This window comes from Neovison vison, chromosome 6 (genome assembly GCF_020171115.1).
Source record: "Neovison vison isolate M4711 chromosome 6, ASM_NN_V1, whole genome shotgun sequence".
Taxonomy (NCBI): domain Eukaryota; kingdom Metazoa; phylum Chordata; class Mammalia; order Carnivora; family Mustelidae; genus Neogale; species Neogale vison.
In genome coordinates this window covers 119,430,299-119,454,852 of record NC_058096.1, presented here as the reverse complement: position 1 = coordinate 119,454,852, position 24,554 = coordinate 119,430,299, and the positions used below count along the sequence as shown (strand labels likewise).

The window sequence follows — 24,554 nt, the reverse complement described above, 5'->3', positions numbered from 1 at the left end:
TTGCTCAAGTGATACAATCTAACAGTTTTCTAAAAAACAATGTAGCATGTATTATTATGAATTACAATTTGCTGCAATTTGTCAACACAAACAGGTCTTTATTCTTGAACATGCTTACTCCATCCAACTGGAAAAATTAAGACCATAGAGAGTTATGATTTCTCAATTCTTACTGAATGAATATAAGAATTAAAAGAATAAACCAAATACTTTTTTCACAGTTCTAAAATAAATTTAGTTCCTGAGTTAAGAAGCTTTCTAGTGTTTCCAAAAAAACTTTCTGCAATGTTAGAAATATTCTTTATCTTTGCTGTCCAAAACAGAAGCCACCAACCACATGTGGCTACTGAACACCTAAAATGTGGCTAATGAGACTGAAAGACTTATTTTATTTCATTTTAATTCAAGTTTCTAACACATTAGAAAACAAAGTTCTAATAAGTAAACTGTAGACATTTCAAAAGGTGGTCTGCAGACTGCTGCTGAAAATGGAGGGCCACTGAGTTTGGGTGACTGATTTAGAGTAAGATTAAGATAAAGTGAAAATTAGCGGTTACCACAAATCAAGAACTTTTACTTCAACTGTCACAAAACACTGGAGAGTTTACATAGGCTATAGAATCTTAACTGTTATTAACAATCTAAGAAAACCCAAACTTAACTTTAGTTTTTAGTTAACAAAGGAAGTTAATATGAAATAAAGTTCTTTGTGGCTTCCAAATGAATGAGCAAATAAAAGAAGAAAATCATTAATGTGCTCAAAATCTACTTTTAGAAGTCTTTAGCACACAATCTAAAGAGGATGAAAGGCCTGGTAACTTAAGTTTTCTTCTGGGGACCTGGATCATATTGTTCTAGATCAATGTCCTCTCTTTAATTCAAAAATATATATTCATGATCCCAAGACTTACCCTTCACCACTGTGCCATATTGGGAATATGTGCCATAGTGGGAATGCCTAAGTAGGAAAAAGGGATTACGATTTCTTGTGTCTGTTGTGTTCCACTATAGAGCAATGTTACACAAATCCTAAATTCTGCCCTCTGGTATATAGTATGAGAAAACTTTTCATTAACTCTTTCTCGAAATGGTCTCAAATTTATCATTACCTAGTAAGAGTAGCAGGACTCAATTACAAATTACTCATACATATGGAATATGAAACAGACATTTAAGAAGTATTACAAGAGTAAGAAGTTAAGAAAAGTTCAAAATATGCTGGTAATAAATGAAAACAGTCTATAAAAAGCAACATGATTCTATGTCTGGTATACATATCAAAAAAGCACATTAGTACATATACCAAAATGTTACAGGAGTGTACACCTGGTGGTGAGAGTATGACAGGGTATTCGCAAAATAAAAAAATTCGCTAAAATAAATTTAGTTCCTGAGTTAAGAAGCTTTCTAGTGCTCACACAAAAACCTATGCATGAATGTTCATAGCACATCTGTAATATCCAAAATGTAGAAACAACTAAAACGTCCTTTAGGAAGTGAATGGTTAAACTGTGGTACATCAACACCATGGAATACTACTCTGTAATAAAAAGGAACAGATTACACAATAACTCAGATGGCTCTCAAAGGCATTATATTAACTGAAAAAAGTCAAAAGATCAAGTCTAAAGATGACATACTCTATGAGTCCACTAATAAAACATTCTCAAAATGACAAAGACACAGAGGTGGAAAATCAATTAAAAGTAAGACAACCAGCAGTTAGAAATGGTGGGAGAAGAGGTGCGACTACAAAGAGGTCACACCACAGAGATCTTGTCATGATGGATTCAGTATGTCTCCTGATGTGATGGTCATTATATACATCTACATGTGTGATAAAGTATACAGCACTGGACATATTATAGCAATGTCAATTTCCTGATTTTGAGATTGTACTATAATTATGTAGGATTTAACCAATAGAGGAAACTGGCTGAAGGGTACAAGGGACCTCTCTACTAATTTTATAACTTTCTACGAATCTATGTAATTCCAAAATTAAGTTTAAACAAAAGTAAAAGGACAATAAGTCTTTTCCCTTCCTCTTCCTGCCCCTATTCACCTGTTCTCCATGAACTATTCATTCCTAAAGCTAGAAGCTGAAGCATAAAAGGGTATGAAATCCCAGACAAGATAAGTGGGCAACTGTTGCACAAAGATGTCTGGATATAAGCAGAGTAAGGAGCTTCTTCACAGAAGACAGCTCAGGGTAAGGTGTCAAAACCCAAGCAGCATAAGGGTCTACGTTATAGAGGAAGGGTAACCTGGAGCAAGGTGTCAGAAGCTCAGTGGAGTGAGAAAGGTACCAAGGGTGACATGGACCAGCACAGTGCAGAAGGAAGGCTCCATATGGTAAAGAGGTCCAGTGCAAGTTGTGAAAGCACATGGAGGAAGCAGACCAGGCACAGACCAGGATTAGAGAAAGAGGCCCTCTGCACAGGAAGATGCGGTGACGAATGGTTTACACATGGCAAGGGGGTTCTGATCAAGTCAGGAAATACACCAATGATTAAGAAAGCCAGATTTCTCACTGTCTAAGAAGGGAGTTAAAAAATACAGAAGGGAGAAAACTAAAATATACTCTGTGGTAACAGACTGTAATTGGAGGGATCAGTGTGACTCATAGTTTTATAATACTGATAGACATGGAGATAATTATAGATAGAAGTGAGTGTATATGTATACATATGAATGTATATAATTATATACATACATATACTCTCTGGCTTTGTCCATTGAGTCCTGGAAGCAGCTATACCTCAAAAGCAATGAGCAGCACGTTAGGCACCCAGATCTTGCCTTCTAAATGCCATCCACTAAAATGAACAAGGACTCCTTAGAGAAATGGCTGATTCCAGGGGTGAGGCAGCAGAAAACATACACAAGACAGACCTAAAACATCTTGTAACAGAAGGCAAGCATGTGCTAAGAAGACTGATGGGACATGTCAAAAGAACAGAGAAGTCAGCTTGAAGAGGATCCAATTGGCCAAATCTTAAATCAAGCATTAAAACAATCATAGTAATAGACTTTAACCCAGTTAATAAAACTCCTAAACCCATACTGATACAAATAAACAAATAAATTAAAAAGTGTGATGAGGAATAAGATTAGTGACAAAATCTACCAGCCATCACCTTAATCATCTTATCAGAGTGAACCATCAGAATGGGGCAAATAAAAATCATTTACCACCTACTAGAATGCAATGCAGAGAAGATATAACATCACTATTTGTGATAACCCCTCCCAAAGATAGTAACTTAAGTATCATTAAGAGGGAAAATCAGATAAACCTAAACGGAAAACATTCTTAAAAAAAAAAAAAAAAAAGGTCTATTAACCTTCAATTATTAGGATCATAAAACTTTAAAGTGAGGAACTAAGGCAGACTAAAGAAAACTAAAGAGATGTGTCAATTGATGCAATATGTAGTTTTCAACTGGATCTTTTTACAAGTAAACTTTAACTGTTAGAAGATAAGTAGATCAGGACAGGATATAAATGTTGAAGACCATTCCAAAATATATAAAGAACTCATAAAACTCAATAACCAAAAACAAATAATCCAATCAAAAAATAAGCAGAAGACATGAACAAACATTTCTCCAAAGACATACAGATGTCCAAAAGACATAAGAAAAGATAGTCAGCATCACTTACGACAAGGGAAATGCAAATCAAAACTACAGTATATTATCACCTCATACCTATCAGAATGGCTAAAACCAACAACACAAGAAACAACAGGTGTTGGCAAGGATGTGGAGAAAAGGGAACACTCATGAACTAGTGGTGGGAATGCAAACTGATACAGCCACTGTGGAAAACAATATGGAGGGTCCTCAAAAAGTTGAAAATAGAATTATCCTATGATCCAGCAATCACAATACTGAAGAATATAGAAGCACTAATTCAAAGGGATATACGCCCCCCCATGTTTGTTGCAGCATTATTTACAACAGCCAATATATGGAAGAGGCCCAAGTGTCTATCAACTGATGAATGGATAAAGAAGATATAGGATACATACATGATGAAATATGATTCAGCCACAAAAACGAATGAAATCTTGCTATCTGCAATAACATCGATGATTCTGAAGAGTATAATGCTAAGCGAAATAACTCAGAGAAAGAAACCGTATGATTTCACTCATATGTGGAATTAAAGAAACAAAACAATTGAGAAAAGGCGGGGGGGGGGGGGGGGGAGAGACAAATCAAGAAAACAGATGGTTACCCGAGGGCAGAGGGATGGAAGAATGGGTTAAATCAATGATGGGGATTTAGGAGTGCACTTTGATGAGCACTAGGTGATGTATGAATTGTTGGATCACTATACGGTATAACAAAACTAAGATTAACTATGTTAATTAACTAACTGGAATTAAAATAAAAACTTTCAAAAAAAAAAAGTGTCAAAGATCATAAGTAGGCTAACTTGAACTAATTGATATTTATAAAATAACCTACCCAATAAGTTTCAAAATACACATCCAAGAGTATAAAACCTTGACCAACTAATCATACATCCAGATCTCTATCCAGACTAATCAAGCCCTAAAACAAGCCTCAATTAATTTTAAAAGACTGAAATCATACACTGAATATTCTCTGACCACAATAATTAAACATCAATGACAAAAAAATACCTGGAAAACTTTGAAACATTATAAGTTAAGCAAAAAAACTTCTAATTAACTCATGGGTCAAAATGAAATCACCAAGGAAGTTAAGAGAAGTTTATAGCTCCAAGTGCTTATATCAAAAATGAAGAATGGGGGTGCCTGGATGGTTCAGTGGGTTAAGCCTCTGCCTTCAGCTCAGGTCATGATCTCAGGGTCCTGGGATCAAGCCCCGCATCGGCCTCTCTGCTCAGTGGGGAGCCTGCTTCCCTCTCTCTCTCTGCCTGTCTCTCTGCCCACTTGTGATCTCTGTCAAATAAATAAATAAAATCTTAAAAAAAAAAAAAAATGAAGAATGGCCTAAAACGGTCATCTAGCCTCCCACTTTAAAAGCTGAAAAAAGTAGAGCAAATTAAAAGCAAAGTAGGCAGAAGGAAGGAAATAAGGAAATGTTAAAGCTGAAATGTACAATAGTAACAATCAATAAAACCAAAACCTGATTCTTTGAAGAGAACAATAAAATTGATAAGCCCCTATCCAGACTAATCAAGAAAAGGACAAACTACCACTATGAGGAATAAGAAGGAAAAAATCATTATAGATCTTTAGACAATAAAAGAAATTTTAAAATTATGAAAAATTCTGTTCAATTAAACAAGAAGAAATTGACAAATTCCTTGAAAAGTACAACTTATCAAAATGGATTCAGGAAAAAAATTTAAAAATCTGAGAAACCTTAAATATGTCCTAAAAATTGAACTTGGAATTTAAAACTCCTCCAAAGAAAATTCAGTCCCAGATTGGCTTTAGTAGAGAAGCCTATCAAATATGTAAAGTAGAGATGGACATATCTTACACAAACTCTTTTAGAAAATGCAGTATGAAATACTTCCTAACCCATCTATGAGACCAGCACACCCAAAACAAAGATACTGCAAGAATACTTGTATCTCTCATAAATGTACACTTAAAAATTATTTTAAAAAGTTAGTAAAACTGAATCTAGCAATGTATAAAAAGGATGACACATCATGACCAAGAGCAATTTATCCCAGGAATACAAGAATGGTCTAATACTTGAAAATCAATCAATATCATTCACCGTATTAAGATAATAAGAAAAAAATCATGATCACTTAACAGACATAGAAAAAGCATTTGAAAACCAAAAAAAGCATTTGGAGTTACAAATTTATTTATTTTAGAAAGTTTCAGGAAACTAGAAAGAAAATTTCTTCAATGTAATAAAGATCATCCATTAAAAATTCTACAGCTAAAATAATTCTTAAAGGTGAAAAACTAAATGCAGTCCCCTAAAAATCAGGAACAAGGGAAAGATATCTACTCTTACCACCTCTATTCATCACTGTACTGAAGGCCCCAGTCAATACAGTAAGAAAAGAAAAAGAAGAGATATACACTGGGAGGAGTGGGGGTGTGGGAGCAAGGGGAGATAAACACTGCAGGAAAATGTAAAATGCATGAATAATATGATCAGACAATATGACTGTGAATAAATTTAAGGAATCAACAAAATAACTACTAGAACTTATATATACATATAACAGTCACAGGATACATTGTCAATATAAAAAGAATAAACTATATTTCTATATACTAGTCATGAACAATTAAACATTGAAATTTTTCAAAATATCATTTACAATTGCATCCAAACATGAAACACTTAGGGATAAATTTAACAAAATATTTCCAATAACTACACTGAAAAGAACAAGGCTAAGATAAATTACAGAAAACCTTCACAAACATAGCAATATACCATGTTCATGGATTGGAAGCCACTATTGTTTAGAGTTGCTTTTTATCAAGTAAATATGTAGAATCAATATAATCCCCCCAAAACCCAGTTTTATAGAAAGTGAAAGGCTGAGTCTATATTTTATGTGGAAAATACAAACAACCTTAATGGTCACAAAAGTCCTGCCAGAAAAATAACAAAATTGGAAGACCATACTACCTGACTTCAAGATTTACTATACAAGATTCAGCAGTCAAGACAGTGAAATACTGCAGCGCCTGGACAGCTTAGTCGTTAAGTGTTTGCCTTTGGCTCAGGTCATGATCCCATGGTTCTGGGATCGAGGCCCATGTTGGGCTCTCTGCTCAGCAGAAAGCCTGCTTCTCCCTCTCCCATTCCTCCTGCTTGTGTTCCCTCTCTGCTGTGTCTCTAATAAATTAATAAATAAAATCTTTAAAAAAAAAAAAAAGACAATGTATTATTGATACAAAGATAGACTCTAGCTCAATCAAATGGCTTAAAGTAGAAATGGCTTAATTATATCAAGAAGTGAAAAAAGACTTGTACAAGAATGCTCATAGCTCATAGCAAGTTTATCCATAAAAGCTGAAAACTAGAGATAACATGACTGTAAAAGGGGAAATGAATGAACAGATTTTAGGACAATAACACAACAGAATACTAATCAACAATAAAAAGAAATGAACTACTTATGGATACACTCAGCCAACAAAGATAAACCAAAAACACTGTGCTGAACAAAAGAGGCCAGACACAAGAGTTATATATGATTCTATCTACATAAAGTTCTCAAGGGGACTTATCAGGAAGAAACACAGGGAAACCTTCTAGGATGACAGAAATATTCTGTGTCTTAATGGACTGCAGGTTATACAAGTCTATGCAGTTTGAACTTTAAACTTGGCATCTACGAGCATTCACCTTAAACGTCTCTTCAATTTAAAAAAAATATACACACAAACACATACACACGCATAAACTTTTTTTTCACTCAAAAAATATCTGACTGCCTACTATAGCCCAGGAATTGAGAACACAAAAGTAGAAGGCAGGATATGGAAAAGGGACCTTACAGTCTTGTAAGCAAAGAGATGCAAAATGTTAGTTTTCAAAATGAAAATCAAACAAGAGGAATCTTTTCAGCAGAGAAGTAAAAACAAGCAGATTGCCAAAGAATAATACAAGTGTATACAACATATACAGAAGTAATAATAGAAAAAATCATAGTGGAGCCAGGCAACTAAAGTAATTTGATATGCTTAAGTATAAATGGATGAGAGAAGCTGCTGAACTACTGTCTAAAGGGTTGCTAGAAAAGATGTGATTACAATTATGCGGGCTCTTTCTGCCTCTGCAATAAGCTATATTTTAGCTGTTTAGCAATGGGAACCTCTGAAGTTTTCCCAGAGGAGTGAGAAATATAAATCCCATTCAGAAAGATCACTATGGAAACTATATGAAATACAGATTGGACAAGTCAATCTACCATTTACAGGACAGTCAATCCTATTTAAAAAGGCTAATGCAATACAGACCACTTCATCCTCAACAAGAAAACACATAATCTTCTCAAGCTCACATGGAGCAGTCACAGACCACTTTCAGAGCCATAAAACACACCCTACCAATTTTGAGAGAACAGAAGTTATACAATATATGCTTTCAGAACACAACAGAATTATTCTGGAAATTAATTAACAGAAAAATAGCTGCAAAATCCCCAAACACTTGGAGATTAAACAACACACTTCTAAACAATATGTGGATCAAAGAAGAAATCTGAGAAATTAAAAGATATACTGAATTAAATGAAAATAAAACTATAATTTATCAAAATTCATGAGATGCAGTAATAGCAGTGCCTAGAGGGAAATTTATAGCATCAAATGCATTTATTAGAAAAGATCTAAGATCAATCATCAAATCTTTCCCCTTAGAAAACTAGAAAACAAAAGCAAATAAATCCAAAGTAACAGAAGAAATCATAAAAATTAGAGCAGAAATCAGTGAAATTTAAAACTAGAAATCAACAGAGAAAACTGAAAGCTGGGGGAGCCTGGGTGGCTCAGTTGGCTAAGTATCTGTCTTCCGCTCCAGTGGTGACCCCAGGATCCTGGGAAAGAGCTCTGTGTAGGGCTCCCTGCTTGGCGGGAGCCTGCTTCTCCCTCTCCTCCCTGCTTGCGTTCTAGCTCACTATCTCCATCACTATCTGTCTCTCTCTCAAATAAACAAAAATAAAATCTTTTTAAAAAAAAGAAAAGAAAAGAAAATGAAAAAGCTGCCTCTTAAACTAGAAAATGAAAAAGCTGCCTCTTAAACTAGCAATAAAATCAGCAAGCTTCTATTGGGGTCTGGAGAAAAATAGGGAATTCTTGTCTAATAGGTATAGAAATTTGGTTTGGTTTTTTTTATTAACATATAATGTATTCAATGTCCACAACAGCCAAACTATGGAAAGAACCTAGATGTCCATCAACAGATGAAAGGATAAAGAAGATGTGGTATATATACACAATGGAATACTATGCAGCCATCAAAAGAAATGAAATCTTGCCCTTTGCGACAACATGGATGAAACTAGAGTGTATCATGCTTAGTGAAATAAGTCAAGCAGAGAAAGACAACTATCATATGATCTCCCTGATATGAGGAAGTGGTGATGCATCATGGGGGCTTAAGTGGGTAGGAGAAGAATAAATGAAACAAGATGGGACTGGGAGGAAGACAAACCATAAGTGACTCTTAATCTCACAAAACAAACTGAGGGTTGCTGGGGGGAGGGGGTTGGGAGAAGGGGGGTGGGGTTATGGAAATTGGGAGGGTATGTGCTTTGGTGAGTGCTGTGAAGTGTGTAAATCTGGTGATTCACAGACCTGTAGCCCTGGGGATAAAAATATATGTTTATAAAAAAATAAAAAAAATAATTAAAAAAAAACACATATAATGTATTATTACCCCAAGGGTATAGAGATTTAGTTTTGAAAGATGAAACAGCTCTAGAGACCTGCTGAACAATGGATATTAAAAGGATAACAAAGGAATATTATGAACAACTCTAGGCCCATAAATGTGATAATCGAGATGAAATGGAACTAATTCCTTAAAAGACACAATCTGCAAAAACTCACACAAAAGAAATAAACAATCTGAAGAGGTCTACATCTGTTGAAGAAATTAAGTCAGTAAGTAGTAACTTTCCAAAAAATAAAGTAACAGGCCATATGCACTCACTGGTGAATCCTATCACACATTTATGTAAGAAATTATACCAATTCTCTATAATCTCTTCCCGAAATTAGAAGCAGAGGAATACTCCTAGATCATTCTATGAGGCCAGGACTACTCTAATATCAAAATCAGATATGAAGGTATTACAAGAAAACTAGACCAATATGTATCATGACCATAAATACAAAAGTCCTCAACAACTTCTTAGCAAATTGAATCCAACAACATATAATGAGAATTACATACCACAACTGAGTGGGATGTATTACAGGTATGTGAGGGTGGTTCCCCACTCAAAAATCAATTAATATAATCCATCACATGAACAGGCTAAAGAAAGATAAGGTTACTGCAATGGGCTAGGAAAAAGTTGGTGAGCACATGTATTAGAACACAACTATAAGTTGTTATTCACTCATTCACACAACGTGCCAACACCTGGGATACAATGGAACATAAGAAAAAAATTCATCCTCTCATAGAGCCTACAATTTATTAGAGAGATAGACACTTATCACTGTCCCTATTGCAGGAACTCAGCCTGGACTAAACAGAAGGGGAAGGCTGAGAATGATGAACCACTATCTAGATTAACAGGAAAGGGGACACCTGGGTAGCTCAGTTGGTTGAGCAGCGCCTTCAGCTTAGGTCATGATCCCAGGGTCCTGGGATTGAGTCCCACATCAGGCTCCTTGCTCGGCAGGGAGCCTGCTTCTCCCTCTGTCCCGGCCTGCCATTCTGCCTGCCTATGCTTGCTCTCTCTCTCTCTCCCTCTCTCTCTCTGACAAATAAATAAAATCTTTAAAAAAAAAAAAAAAAAAAAACCAGGAAGGGGGCTTTAGCTATTGAAATAGTAAATCTAGGGGTGCCTGGGTGGCTCAGTGGCTTGAAGCCTCTGCCTTCGGCTCAAGTCATGATCTCAGGGTACTGGGATTGAGCCCCACATTGGGTTCTCTGCTCAGCAGGGAACCTGTTTCTTCCTCTCTTGACTGCCTCTCTGCCTACTTGTGATCTCTGTCTGTCACATGAATAAATAAAATAAAAATAAAAAACAGAAAGGGGGTATGCCTGAAGGGAATACTGTAAGCAGGATATATGAAGGTTCTGAAGGAAAAGAAAAAGCACAGTATATTAGATATAATGAAAGAAATTCAGGTTTAATATTACAAAAAGAACTGAAGATTACATTATGGTTATGATTTTGCTGGTCATCAGGTTAAAAAAAAAACATACACACACACAAGAAGGCAAAAAAGTTATGGGTGCCTACAAAAGAATACTTGACATCCAAGATAAACAGGAAAAACTAATAAAGTTCATAGAACTAAAAAAGCTCAAAAACTAAAAAGCTCATATACCTTTTAAAAAGGTAATGAAAAAAAATAGAGACACCAGGAATTGTCAACTTACAGAATATGAAGGGAAAAAACCCTCAAGTGTCTGATCTTTTCCTAGTTATGCTCAAGATTCAATCTTTCTCCTCTTCAAGGGAACCCAGAAGTTAAAACAAAATCTTTAAAATTTAAGCACTTAAAATTTAATACACAGTAATCTTGACAGAGAAACTTTATCCTGGGAAAAGATTAAGTTTCTAAAATGTATATAATACAAAAATTTTTGCTTTTTCAAATGTGATTTCTGTCAACATTTAGCATACCTATTCAAGAACATCCATTTGAGCTATTAAGCCTTTAAGTATTTTCTGAAATTTCCTCAATGACTTGAAGTACTACTGAACACAAAATTAATTATGTTTCTAACTATAAGTTATATTAATCTTATAAAGGAATTACTTACAGGGACATTAAGTGCATACTGTAGTCCTTGAGGAAGTCTTTCATGTGTTTCCATCTGCTCTTCGTCATTTTTTACTGTCTCCTCATGGACCATGAGTTCATCATGTGATATCATATCCTGTTGTCTCATTTCACTTTCTTGTAACACTTCATCTGCAGCAAGGATCTCCTGGTGAGGCATACTCCGGTCTTGAAGTACCGACTCCTGCAGTTCCCCAGACACGGTAGACTGGCCAGACACTCCACCCATTACAACCATTGCCCTGGAAGACTGCATTTCGTCTATGCCGCCACATTTAAGAAATAATCCTTCCAGTTTGTCGTCAATGTTCATGCTTAAGTATAACTGCCTAGAATAAGTTTGGCAACAAAGCATAATAAATTAGTTTTATATGTCTACTTGATACTTTTTAAATTTCAATTATGAAAGGTACACACTTTAACAGAAAAATTTTATTCATGTAATTCATTATCATCTCCAATTTTAAAATTACCAAGATAAGTTTCCAAAGGCTAGTAGAGTAGAATACAAATTTTCATTTTTTACAATATAGCATAAAATCTTAATCTATTTCATTATGAAAAATTAATATGACATAAAGCAAACTGGGGGAAGTATTTATAACAAAGGATTCATATCATTTAACATATTAAAGTCTTAAAAAATAAAAAAGTGCATTCATTAATAAATAAATAGACAAACCACTATTAGGCAAATCACTATATATATAAAATAAAAGTCACTTATAGCAGTAATCAAAGAAATGAGCATTAAAACAGAGCTACCAGATTTCATCCACCAAATTGGTGTGATTCTTTAAAAAAAAAAAAGTCCAATGTTGAGGTAGATGAAAAAAAAAAAGACATTCATTTCCTAACGGTAAGAAAATAAGTTAGCTCAATTATTTTCAAAGGTAATATAGTACTATGTATCAAAAGCCATAAAAATGCACACCTTCTTCAAACTGGTGATTATACTTTAAGAAACCTATCCCGATGAAAGAAAATGCGTAAAAAGTTATACAGGAAAAGTCACTACAGTATTATTTACATTAGCAAAAAAAATGGAAATAACTATGCATTCAACAAAATGAAACTGGTTAAAATATATTCATATATATGTTTTAAACTATAGTGATGGCCTTACGAATCAGTAAATTTATTAAAAATCCCTGAACTGAACACTGAAAATGGGTGGATTTTATCATATATAAATTATATCTCACAGTTATTCTTAAAAATAAAATCAGAATAATGGCTACCCTGTGAGGGTTGCTGCTGATAGTAGGTAGGAAATGGGAGAGGTCTAGGTGCCAGGAATATTTTTTCTTGAGTTGAATGCTGACTGCACAGGTGTACTTCGTTTGTAAAATCTTCAAGTTGTACATCTGTAATATGTGCATGCTTCTGTCAGTTATTATACTTCAATACATCTGCTGAAGCTCAGAAAAGCATGTATACAATAAAAATATTCTTGAAAGGGACACCTTGGTGGGCTCAGCTGGTTAAACGTCTGCCTTTTGCTCAGGTCACGATTCCGGAGTCTTGGGATCTAGTCCCACATTGGTTCCTTGCTCAGCGGGAGCCTGATTCTCCCTCTGCCTGCTCTGCCTGCAGCTCTTTGTGCTTCTGCTCGCTCTCTGACAAATAAATAAATAAAATCTTAAAAAATATATATTCTTGAAATATATTTGAAAATGTAAGGGAATATCCCAATATACTAAAGGAAATGTGTGTGTGTTTGAATGTAGAGATTTCTAAAATGCTAACAATATTAACATTATCACTGGGTGGTGAAACTGTCATAAGTTTTTTCTATATTTGTATTTATCTCTAATTTGAAAACTTACTATAATAAAATTTTATTTTTTACACTTCAAATTCATTAAAATGAAGTAAAAGTGAAACTTGTTACTAATATCATCTTAAAGCACATGAATAAATGTAATAGGTCATAAGAACTACACACAATCAAATAATTACATTACCTTATTTACTCCATTATTTAGAAAAAAAAACAGGCAATATTACATCTGCCATTCTAACTTTGGTTGTTGTAAATTCAAATTCAACTGTGTTACTGTAGGATCTAACATAACAATCATGAAATCCAAAGAAATTTCATCTCAAAGAGGCTGAAAGCACTGGTACAAAGTTTGTTTTTCAAAATCGCTTTCTACTGTCAGACTGTGTAAAGTTAACATACATATCCTACCCAAAGGGAAGGGTCCACAAGTAGTGAATGCATTAACTATGTTTCAGTTTGGTTACCTCTTTCCCAAATCAATCGGGTAGATAATGGTTAGTACCCTGATCATAGCTTTCAGAGGTAAAAAAAAAAAAAAAAAAATGATCAGGTACATTCAAACACACTACTGAAATTTAAATATACTTTCATTTACTAAGGTTATCATTTACTGAAAAACTAGTACTTAAATGAACAGCTCAAAAAAAAAAAAAACACACACACACATAAACAGCCAAGTTAAAAAACACAAAAAATATAATTCTTACTTACTAAACTTATCTTCCCTGGTACCAGTATTATCAGTCTAGAATACAAAAAAACAAAGGACCCAGAATCTGATTTTACTTTTCAAAATCTTTAAGTAGCAAACTTGGATGAAACTCCACATCTGGGTCCCTGCTCAGTAGAGTCTGCTTCTCCCTCTGCCCCTCCCCCGGTCCCTCCTCCCAGTCATGCTTGGCTCCCTCACTCTCAAATATTTAAAATCCTTTCAAAAAATCTATAGGACAAAGATTTTAAATAAAACTCCAAGTAACTGTCCTCTTCCAATATTCTACTTATCACGTTTCTCAGAAAATAAACTATCCCATAAGAAGGTGAAACTTGAAGTCCTACAGGGCTAAAATTTGCTTATTCTGGCCATTCCTTTGGAGGTTCATACCAAATCAATTACACTGTTCTAATCTATTTACTGTTTCCTTAAAGAATGTGGAAAGTCCCTAATTTAGAAGGGAATTATGTATATACAAAGCCACCCTTTATTGCAATTCTTCACTGCTGCTACAGCTGCTGTCACATTGTTATTAAAAACAAAATACAAAAAACAGAGGAGCTTTTAAAGAATATGGTAGATGTAGAAGAAGAAGTCATTAAAAGGTCAACTTAAAGAAACTGACCTAGGACAGAACTTATAACTTTAAAGAAAAAGTGGCCAAAACTGAAGCTGACTTGTCAACCTGACACAAGGTCTACACTTCCCTAAAGCAACGGTCCCCAACTCCACCTTTTATGATCATGCACCTCATCACTTTTTAAAAATTGAGCATATCCTAATATATGAATTATTTAAAACTATACCCCTAAAATACTGTTAACATAAAATGTACATATGAAAATAAACATTAAAATATAATTTTTTACTAACCTTATCCCTAACATGAGGCTAAAATATAAGTACTGAGGAAGTCAAAGTACTTTGGGGACAGAGACTATTTGGGAAAAAAGGTAGGCTTACATTAAGCGCCAGGGTGAGGAACTTGGAACAGGAAGATACCACACCTCAATATAGAGAGCGCAAATGGAAAAGGAAGTGGCAAAGACCAAATAAAAGACAAATATGACCTCTTCGAAAATCTGCTTGAAATCAGGCCACAAACACAGAAAAAGGAATCTCTCTTCCTTTTTTACGTATGATTTCTTATTCCTGTGACCCCAAATTAAGCCATATATTTTGAGTTACTGGCTAGCTGAGAAACTGTTTTGAGACAACTTCCCTGAAACACCAGAAAATACTAAGATACAGATTTCAGTATCAACGAATGCTGCTCTGACAGGGGTTTAAAGCAAGCTTTGGAAATATCAAAATGAAAACTGTATGCCCCCTTGACCCAGCAACCTCACTGCTAAGAATATACATAATCATATAAAGTAATTCATCAAAATTAACCGAAGATATATGTACAAGGAAGTCTGGTGCAACCCTTCAGTGGGAAAAGACTGGAAACAACCTAAGCATCAACTGAAAGAAGACTTGTTCAATTAATTATGATTCAACCATACAATGTAACACACGCAGTCATTAAAAGGAATGAGGCCGCTTTATGTACCAGGTGAAAAGTTCTCTGAGATATTATTAGGTGAAAACAAGCAAGGAGAAGACACATAGACATATAAATTGAACCCTACTTCTACCATACATCTCAACTAGTAAATGGGCAGAGTACACTGAACAGGAAATTAGGTAAGGTTCTCAAACAATAAAGTTAATTTCACCAAGCATAGAGTAAAAGAAAAAAGGACAAAGCTAAAAGAAAAATGATAAGTTTATTTTCTATTGCCTCTGAAACTCTCTTAACATTCACTTACCATCTTTAACTTTCCCCCTTCTAACTCCTGCATGGTCTCAGTCAAAGCTCTCATGTGCTACACTGCACATTCAACAGCCCGAATACAACAAAAGGTCCTATGCACAAAAGTTAACATAAGACTACTTTTCTTCTCGAACTTCAGTTATTTCCAAGGAGGATCAGTCAGGAGTAAAGAAAGGAAACTGATATAATCAATCCATGTTAAAAAGTGAACAATAAATGCTAAAATGTCAAAAAGTCAACTAATGCTTTTTGACCCAAAGATCTATACAATTAATGGAAATGTAGGTGTTGGGGTATTACACAGCAGAGAGAAAAAAAGAAATAATGTTTCCTTTAAATCAAGTCACTTACATGAAAGCCTGCTCTGGAAGAAAAAAAGAAACAATCTGTGTTCCCAGGAGCCTCTGTCCAACCAGGGAAAAAGAAGGGCTAGGTGGAGTAATAAGCAGCCAGTCACCCTGAGTTCCTTGTGATGACAAATTCTTTTGTAGGGGACCATGGGCAGCTGACAAACAGTATAAAACGTCACAGCTGTTTAGAGCCAAGACAAGATGGACAATGATGTCCTAGGGCTAATTCAGCTAAAGGGATAGCCCTTTCTTCTGAAGTTCAGGTTACCCAGAACAGAGATCACTAAAAACTAGAACACAGCGAAAGAGAGGAGAAGAGCAAGAGGCCAGCCTACCTCGGGCCAATTTCTCCTAAATCTCCCTTTAGCAGATTACTTCAAACTACATTCTTTCTCCCTTCCAAGTTTTATTCTTCCCTCATCTCCATCTCTCTCTCTCTCTTTCTCTCTCTCTCTCACTGTCAAAAAAGCTGACAGGTACAGCAACAGGGACATTTAGGGCACCACAATAGAGTTTCCTGCTCCATTCAATGATCCGTCTCCCCCACACTCCTTACCATCCTCTCCTAATGAAAAATGTTTGGTTCAGCTGTGTAAAAGTAATTCAAATTGTGGCCAATTAGGTAGCCCCTAGTCATTAATGCCTAACGGCAATGCTCTACTCAAAGAGAACATAAATTATTAGCCATCACTTTCTCCTGTCTTCCAGAAGGGACAGCTGACTCTCCTTGTCACCACCTTCTAATTTAATGCTTCTAATCAACTGTGTGCAAGCAATTAAAAAGTAAGCTTTATAAATTTATAAGATGAAATGAAGTAAATAAGCTTTGAGTCAGGGTTTTCAATAAGGAATTAAACACATGGGCTTTTAATAAAAGCATTTGCGATAATTACTTCTAAGCTGAGGGGACTGTTTGGGCTTGCTTTCAGAAGACAAGTTAACAGAAGCATAACATATGGACAAGCTGGCCACTACTACTCATTTTTAATCAACTCTGCAAGGCACTAAAAGTACCTACTGATTTTTTTTAAGGGACCTCTATGCAATTAAAAAGGGAAAGTCCTTTCTGAATTTATTAATAGGTTTGGGTCTGCATTATAAAGTTCAGAGATTATCATTACCTAGAGAGGAAGGACAACTAATGTAAGCTGAGGATCTGCTAGCTGTAAGACACTGTGCTGGGTATATTTATACATGTTATATCACTTAACACGTATAGTAACACTCAAGACAATAAAAGTATATCCCCATTTAACAGATAAACTGGGGTTTACACCAAGTCATAGCCAGGAGGTACAATGACATTTCAAAAGGGGCTTAGCAGGTTTAGTGCACTTTTTGCCTTAGGATACTAACCTTCCCCTTTGAAAAGGGACATGAATACATTCAGAACTCACAAAACTCCTCTTCTCACTCACCTACTCTGAGGCTACTGCGTCACCACTGCTTGGCTTAGTAAAGCAATCCAAGTCTCCTTAGCTGACTATTCCCGCCACATGGTATGACAGGAGAACTTTGTGACACAAAATCTCATTTTTGTCTTTGGAAGGCAAATGGACACTTCCTACATTTGCTATTTTCCCACTACCACTCACACCTTAGTAAAATTCTCCTGTCATTCTTTTTTGCATAGGCTTACATATACTATCTTAATCTTACCATTTTTTAATTCTTTTTAAAGATTTTTACTTATTTGTTTGACACCGAGATCGCAAGTAGGCAGAGTGGCAAGCAGAGAGAGGGGGGAGGCAGGCTTCAAACTTTTACCAAGCTACTTCAGGAAACTCCCTTTCTCTTTCACCTAACCATTTTCACTTGGAAATCAAACAAAATAATCCTAAGTATGGCTGATAAATATAGGAGATGTTCTAAAGAACACCTGATTCCAAGAAAAGAGGGTTGTACATTTTAAGGTGAAAACAGATTTGGAAGACTTCTGCCATAATCCTCTAAAATTTTTGGAAGCACCTAGTTCCCCCTCAGAACGTACACAAATATTCACCTGCCACTTTATCACCATTAATTAAATCTTGCATTCAAACATGAAAGAAATATTTCTCATTTAAAGATACTGCTTTTCTGTTGATAGTTTGGTTGTATATTATTTTCCACCAACTTTTAGTGAACAATGTAGAGCTTCCAACATTATGAGTCAAAACAGATTATAGTAGGCAAGCTTGGGAATTAAACATCATTCTTTTCTATAAAAAGTATAATTTCCAACTCAAAATATTCTCCCAAATCAACAATACCCTGCCTTGTACCAGAACCCATTCAACCTATAAACCTCACTTAAAGGCAGAAGAAAAGTACTCAAAGGAACCTATTCTGAAACAGAAAAGCTACGTTTACAAATTACTTCTGCCCAAAGCAAACTCCTTGCTGTCTGGAGGATGCTGGTTATATTAATTTGGATATTAACATTTCCAACCTATGTATGAGTTAGTGAGAAATTACAGCTTAAAAAATACCAGCACTGAAAACTCAAGTATCAGTCAGCCTCAAGACCAACCAGTCAGACAAAGCAAACCAAGATCAATATGGATTAACAATTTGCCACTGGTCATTCTTAAGAAGTTTCCTATTCTCTTTCATCTTTCAAAAGAATAGTTTTATCTATGCAAAAAAATGCTTCATCTCTAATTTAAAAACAAAGCCTACTTCTTGTCTAGGCATATTCTACATTCAAAAACCCCTTCAGATACACCTCTGTATAACTACCATTTTGCATCTATAAAGTATATCTTATAAACTACACTCCTTGATGATTTTTATATAACTACTAGTTCAAAACATTCTAACAGAAGCATCATTTATAATAATGGCAACTGGACAAAATGGTCTTTTTGATCAGTGCTAGAAACAATTAAAGACATTAAATAAGAGAAAATATAAGCTAAGATCCGTCATTTTATATAATATAACAAGCAAAGGAAAATCTGACCCTTTCTTAACCACAGAAAAATAATTTGTAAATATTTATAAGTCAAAATTAACAGGCATTTCTATATGCTTGCACCCCCTGACAAATAAAGCAGAATCTAAGCATATTCTGTATTCCAAATACTCATCACCGAAGTCTTCTAAAATAAGGTAACAACAAGAAAATAGTGCTATTTAAAAATATTAAAACATCAAATTTTTGGCAACTCATACTGTTAAGAAATAGCTGTAAATTATCTTGAAAATGAGGAAGGGGAATTAAAAAAAGGTCCAAACAAAACAGAACCCTACATTCTGCTGGATCCAGTTGTTTCATCCATCACATCTTATGCCAATATCAACAATTCAAACACCGATGTTAAGAACACTTATTCTGTTAAGAAACTATGAATTTTCTATAGTTTTGTATAATAAAAGGAGTATCAAAAACACTTCTTAAAACAAACTTCCCTGTACACTAGGAACATTAAAGACCTAAGTTATTTTTAATGTGCTACATAGTAACCAAAACTTATTTCAAAACAGCAAGGTGCTAACTATTAATATCAACAGTTTTTAAACTTAGATAAACGCTCTCATTTTAATACAAACCCTGTTTTTTAAGTATGAACTACAGATGTATTTACACCTTCAATTACCAAAAACACTACTATAATGTCTTACCCTATTCAGGAATAAACTTAAGTCAACAGGACTACTATAAATGCTCTATGTAAGTACATAAATTTATCAAAACTAACTGTTACCGCAAGTCTTTTAAAAAGGGTACCAAGGTTAAAATATGTTGACATAAAATAACGTGGAAAATTGATAACTGGTTTCCAACACTTTAATAAATTCTATAATATATAATATTTGGTACTTGTTTCCAAATACAATATTTACAACAGGACAAGAACCATAAAATACAATGTATGATGACGTATTTTTCATCTAAAAAGAACTATTTGAAGTGTATAAGGTCTTTGAGGATAAGTTGTTCTGATCTTAGTTAAACATTTAGAGTAACAGACTCTTTAGAATTAGAAGGAGCTAGTTACAGATCATTTAGCTCTATGTGTAACTGAAAAGATCCTTCCATCCAAGACCCCAATGCCCTTGTTTTAGAGTGTAAAATAACAGACAAATCATTTCACCCTAATGGCAGTGAAAAAAATATTAGGAATTATCTCAAGGCGATTTTAACTTTTAATACCTTATTTCATCTGATATCAAGACTAGCAGTGTTTAGTCCAAAAAAAAAAAAAAAAGCATGATGACTAGTCACAAAACTTCAACTGTCTCAGAATGCAAGTAAACACAATTTCCAAAGTATGTCCCAGGTTAAGAGTTAATGTTTAGATAATAAAAATTATATTTTAATGTTAATCCACACTAGTTAATGAAAAGTGAATCTGAAAGAAACCATAATATAACACACAAAAAATTCCCCCTTCTTCCCTGCAACCAATCTCTTCTCTCCTTCTTGCCTAATAATAAAAAAGTGAGACACATGGCTAAGATTCATTTCTCAGCCTTCTTTATACAGCTGACTGTGGTCATGTGACACTGTTATAACCACTGGAATATTAATAGAAATGGTATATAAAACTCCTCTTAAAGGGAAGGAAAATATCCTTCCTTCCTTCCTGTTGACAGACATAATGGTAACCATCTGGGACCACCAGAGAGATGCCACGTATTAAGAAGAGCAAGACAAAAACATCCAGGTCATGATGATTCTAGAGCCTCTATAAAATCTCAAAATTGTTTACATGGACTTCTCAAATAAATATATTTCTACCTTTAAAGCCTCTGTCACCGTGGCCAAGTCTATATTTTAACTAGTATTTCTAATATAAATGATTAGGCAAACATACAGTATGTACAAATGTACAGTAACTGGTATGTTTTTTCGTGTTTTATAAATTATATGCTAAACACTACTGAGTTTGATAATAGGTTTAACTAGTTTTCCAATGTATGAAAACAGAGTTTCCACGAAAATTCTGAAAAATTTAACATGGGTTTGTATGTGTTAATGGCAAATGAATGAAAAATACAATACCCTGCTGAAAAAAGGGTTAAAAGAGAAAACATCTTCCTACTTAAATTTCACTTAAGTTACATAATAAGCTACACATATTTTTCTGCATTAAACTAAACTTAAAATCTAAACTGATATCATTACTCCTCAATTGTCTCTTAACAATTTTCTCAAGAGAAAGATTAAAATCCCAAGTTTCTAACAGATATAAACATCAAAACATAATCTATGGTATAAAAATCAACATGAAATTCTATCACCCAAAAATGGTTTCATATTTGAAAAAAATTAATTTATTCATGATTATGAAAAACAAGCATTGACATTACCTGAGACTAAGGTAAAAATGAAGACTTCAAGGAAGGGAATGCTGTAGAGTTGAAAAAGAAATCATGGTTGAGTTTCTACCTTTCATAAGCTTCAGAGACCCTCAACACCACCTTAATCACTTATGCCATCCAAGTCCTACAAAAAAGAAAGAAAGAAAGAAAGAAAGAAATAGAAAAAAACACAACAAAATACATTACTTATGAAGGGAAAAAATACTGTACAAATACAACATGGAAAAACTGGTATGAATAATGAAGTGATCATTCTTTGTAAATAGGAAACCATGCCTGAATGACCGGTACAATGACTTGCTCTTAAGTTTGAAATTAGGAAGATAAAATAGTGGTAAGTAGTAACTGCAAAATAACCTTGGTCTTAAAAAAATAATTTGCCTAGGGATGCCAGGGTCACTCAGTCGGATAAGCGGCCAATTCTTGATTTCAGCTCAGGTCATGATCTTGGGGTCCTGGGATTAAGCCCTGCATCAGGCTCCACCCTCAGTGAGGAGTTTGCTTCTCTACCTCTCCCACCACTCACGCACACACCCATGCTTACTCGCTCTCTCAAAATTAAACAAATAAATCTTTTTAAAAAAATTTTTAAAAAGAATAATTTGCCTAATCTGGAGTCTACAGCTTTAGAGATATGTGATGCTTAGGGAAATTCAGAGAGCTACAGACCTAAAAAGCTAGAAAAGAGAAAGTAAAGATTACAAACCACTTAACAGTACTATTCATATCTACTTTGCATGTATATGAACTGAAGAGGGAAGCAAACACAATACCAGGCCTTACAAATAACAGAACTAGTCATGTAGAGAATATGTATTTATTCACAATAGAAACAATTACAGTTGTAAAATCCTATTAAATACTTAGATATTGAAACATAATCAGCCAGGTCACCTTTGACAGGAAAAGCTGACAGTAAGATGAGTATAATAAACCATTAATCACAGGAAGACAGTATGCCATACCCAAAAAAAAACAAAAAATAAAAATGAAGAACACTAGCTATAGACAATCAAACTGTCTGACAGTATTTCTGAGCATAGCAACAGACTCAAGAGTTTATGGAATTTCCTACCATAAGTCATTAAAAATATTAGATTCCTGGGGCCTCTGGGTGGCTCAGCGGGTTAAGCACTGACTCTTGATTTCAGCTCAGGTCATGATCTCAAGGTCATAGGATCAAGACCCACATTGGGCTCTATGCTTAGGGCAGAGTCTGGTCGTCCCTCTCCCTCTTGTGCTCCTACTTGTGCTCTCTCTCCCTATCTCCTTCCCTAAAATAAAGGCCTAGTTTGCAACAATAAATTATAAGATTACAAAAAAATGAAATATAACAAAAAATAGCAGTCACTACAGTTTCTAGAGTATCCCCAGATGTTGGTTTAAGCAAACAAGATTTTAAAATGTTTATTACAAATATGTGAAAAGAACACGTTTAAATTTTTTAGTTATGAAAATAATCAATACGAGATTCTCAATAAATGTATACAGAAATTACATAAAAGAATCACAGTGGAAACTCTGCAATTGAAGAGCACAGTAACTAAAACAAAATATTTACTAGAAGGTCTCAATGACAGATTTAAAATGGCAGAAAAACTTATGACCTTAAGGACTATCCACCGAAATTATCCAATCTAAAGAACAGAGAGAAAATAAGTTGAAAATTGAACAGAGCCTTGGAGGCAAACTTATTAACACTTCTGGAGTCCCAGAAGGATAGGACAGAAAGGGCAAGGGGAAAAAAATTTTAATAAAATACTTGCCAAAACTTCCCATATTTTATTTTAGTTAAAAAGAAATCAAATCTACAGTTTAAGGAGTTCAACGACTCTCAAGTAGAATAAATACAAAAAGGCCCACACTTAGACACATTAACAGTCAAACTTGTGAAAGCAACACAAAGAGAAAATAATGCAAGCACAAAGATAAAAATCACTCAGCATGTGCAGGGAACCAACAGGATTAACAGCTGACTTTCAATCAGAAACAACAGAGGCCAGAAGACAGTGGAATGACATATTCAAAGTGCTGAAAGATAGGACTTGTCAATCAAGAAGGCAAAAGAATTATCCTCCAAGAATGAAGGCATAATAAAGAGTTATCTCAGAAAAAAAAAAAAGGCTTAGAAATTTTTTTGCTAGCAAACCTGCCTAACAAGAAATACTAAAGGAAGTCCATCAGGCTTTCAGCTTTCAGGAAAAGACAACAGATTCAAATACACAAGAAAAAAAAAGAGCACCAGAAATAGAAAATATGTGGGTTAAACTAAAGGACTCTATAAATATATTTTTCTCATTTCTTCTCTTAAGATCTTTAAAGAACATAAGCATGGGGGCATATGGGGGGCTTGGCCATTAGGCACCTGCCTTTGGCTCAGGTCATGATCCCAAGGTCCTGGGGATCAAGTCCCACAATGGGCTCCCTGCTTAGTGGGAATCCTGCTTCTCCCTCTCCCACTGCCCCTGCCTGCTTTCCCTCTCTTGCTGTCTCTCTGTCAAATAAATAAAATATTTGAAAAAAAATAATAAAGAAAGAACATAAATACAGCTAAAACAGTACTTAGAAGGAAGCTTATATCTTTATATATTTGGGGGGAAAATGGTTCTCAAATCAATAACAAAAGCCTCCACTTAACAAAATAGAAAAAGAACAAACCAAACCCTAAAGTAAGCAGACAAAAGGGAATAAGATCAGAGCAGAAATTAATGAAATACAAAACAAAATTAGAGAAAACTTGATTCTTTTAAAAAGATCAACAAAATTAACAAACTTCTAGGCAAACTAAGAACAGAGAGAAAAAAGAGAAATTACCAAAAACCAGGAATGAGTGAGGGGATAGTAACACAGACCCCACAAAAATGAAGAGTTCTGCAATTGAAACTAATAAAAATTATGTTAATTATACCTCAAAAAAGTTTGAAGAATTATAAAGGAAGGAATATTTTAACAACTTTTATAAAATGGACAAATTCCTTAAAAGACTATAGCAGAAACAGAAAAATCTGAATATAACAAATAAAGAAACTGAATTAGTATTTTTAAATTTCTCACAAAGTAAAGAACAGGCCTAAATGGCTTCACTAATGAATTTCATCAAATATTTAAAGAAGAAGAAA

General features: G+C 34.5%; 1 protein-coding gene across 2 annotated transcripts in view; it reads right to left on the bottom strand.

The window, feature by feature from the left end:
* ZNF148 (zinc finger protein 148) overlaps positions 1-24,554 on the bottom strand; it is a 125,110-nt gene that overhangs the window by 63,369 nt on the left and 37,187 nt on the right. For both annotated transcript variants that reach the window (XM_044252143.1, XM_044252144.1), the window contains exons 2-3: positions 21,424-21,559; positions 11,439-11,787 (exon numbers count right to left, since the gene is read on the bottom strand). In XM_044252143.1, coding sequence (XP_044108078.1) covers positions 11,439-11,771 — 333 coding nt within the window. In that variant the 5' untranslated portion in view covers positions 11,772-11,787; positions 21,424-21,559. The remainder of the gene's footprint in view (positions 1-11,438; positions 11,788-21,423; positions 21,560-24,554) is intronic.